The 1973-nt window shown below is 59.3% G+C and overlaps 1 protein-coding gene across 1 annotated transcript in view; it reads right to left on the reverse strand.

Moving 5' to 3' along the window:
- The window catches only part of RASA3 (RAS p21 protein activator 3), a gene marked incomplete at its 5' end in the record, with an annotated part of 194043 nt that overhangs the window by 16799 nt on the left and 175271 nt on the right, over nt 1-1973 (reverse strand). Inside the window, 2 exon segments of the mRNA XM_005877689.2 lie at nt 591-705; nt 1501-1649. Of these exon segments, the coding sequence (XP_005877751.2) occupies nt 591-705; nt 1501-1649 (264 nt within the window).

Raw genomic sequence — 1973 nt, forward strand, 5'->3', positions numbered from 1 at the left:
GAGGGAGGGGGTGAGGGGAGACTTCCTGGGAGATGGTTCTGCATTATCTCCCATGGAACCCGGCGCCATAAAGCTTCATAACGTTTCACTTCAAAGTGCTGCCCGGAAACCACACAGAAGCTCAACCAGCACAGCACGGGGCCTGTTTTTTAGGGAATTGCCCAGGTGCCCATGAAGGGCTCAGGGAAGAAACGCTGAGTCGCCAGAAAAGGAAGCGTGTGGTTCCTTTCATGTGTCAACAGCTACGAGAAGTCGGGGCGGGGCCGCCACAGCTGCAGGGGGCTCCAGAGAAAACCCCAGGCCCTGCGAGGTCGGGGAGAGCCAGCACCTGTGGGAAGGGGTGCCCTCTCCTGCAGGGCCTCTGTCTTCAGAATAATGGGTTTTCTTAAGTGGTTTTTTAATTTGAGAAAATGAGGACGATTCTGAAATACACACGGCAGGTGTGTGGTGAGGCTGGGAACGCAGCTGACATTAAAGTGACAGCTGTTTGTCCACATTGCGTTCCCTGTATGTCTGTCTGTCCCTCACACAGACATGTGGGTTCCTGCATGCACCCCCATAACACTGGGCCCTTGGGGACCCCGACCCACCTCCTCGATGGTGGGCTTCAGGGTGACGTGCAGGTAGTGCATCCCCGCCAGCTTCATCGTCTCATCAATGCACTTGGATGTCAATGAGTTCCCTCGGAAAATGGTGTTGGGGTCCCTGGAAGACAGCATCAGGGTGACTTCTGTCTCCTCAGCGAGCGAGGTGGAGGAGAAGCAGAACCTATTCTGGAGTGCCCGTCCTCAGAGGCAGGCACACGCCCGCCTGGGGAGTCTGCTATCGGGGGTTTTAGAAGGAGCCCGAGACCAGACCGGGCATGTCACAGCAGGGGTCCTGGCCGTCCTGTCTATATAACACATCAGCAACACGCCTCCTGCCATCAACCCATCCAAAGGGACAGGAGCTGGCGGTGCTCTCCTCCCTGAGGCTTGTTTTATACAAACGAACCAATGAATGCATCTAAAGACCAAACCTGGGGCCAGCACAGGAGATCTGGCAGGGAAGGGGCGGGATGGGCTGTGCTTTCTAGAACCTCGTTCAACCAAGCTGCGTCTGGGTGTTTCTGCACTGAGGGACCCAGGGCATGTAGAACCCTCTCCACTAGTGGGGCAGGTCCTGGGATCCAGTGACCCAGGCCTCAAAGGGGGGCTTGACACTGGACTGAGCCCGTTCCTGAGGCAGCTGATGCCACAGTCACCCCCTTCTTGCACACGCACCTTGAGATTTCCGGGAGAAAAGGTACAATTTTAAAGACAGTAAGTGTCTCTCTGAAAGAAAACTGGAATCTATATGGTTTCCTTATCTGCCCCATCCCTGTGCTGTGACATGTTTTGGAGGAGACTTCTGCTGCCTGGGCCCCCCAACTTTGCCCAGCTCCAGCCCCAGCCCCAGCCCCAGCCCATCACCAGGCCAGACCCCTGGGAAATGAGGGGTCCGGGCAGAGGCCGCACTCACTGTGTCCTCCGGACCTCGGCGTTGGCGATGGCGCTGATGAAGGGCACCACCCGGCCATAGTGCAGGAAGAGTCGCACCAGCGGGATGGCCGCCTCCTGCTTTTCTCTGCACACCTCGCCCAGGATGTGAGCCGTGGACGCCGAGACGGGCTGCGTAGGGACACAGCGTGACCCCAGGGCAGCTTCCAGGCCCCCCACGACACCCCCTCACCCAGCAAAGGGAGACTCAGATGTTCCTGCGCACAAAACGGGCCCAGAGGGGCCAGGCTGCAGGGAAGTCACCAACAGGGACCAGGCGGCCCAGATGGGGGCCTCAGGTGGTCAGGGCCTGGTGGGGGGGGGGGCGGTGACAGGTGTAGGGGGCAGCCAGGGAACCAGGCAGTGGAAAGTGGATTCGGGGGCTGGTCTGGGCAGGTGGGGAGGCAGAGCTGAGCAGGGGCCAGAGAGGGAGTGGGTCTGGGTAAGGAGGCCAGG

This window comes from Myotis brandtii, unplaced genomic scaffold (genome assembly GCF_000412655.1).
Source record: "Myotis brandtii unplaced genomic scaffold, ASM41265v1 scaffold528, whole genome shotgun sequence".
NCBI lineage: Eukaryota > Metazoa > Chordata > Mammalia > Chiroptera > Vespertilionidae > Myotis > Myotis brandtii.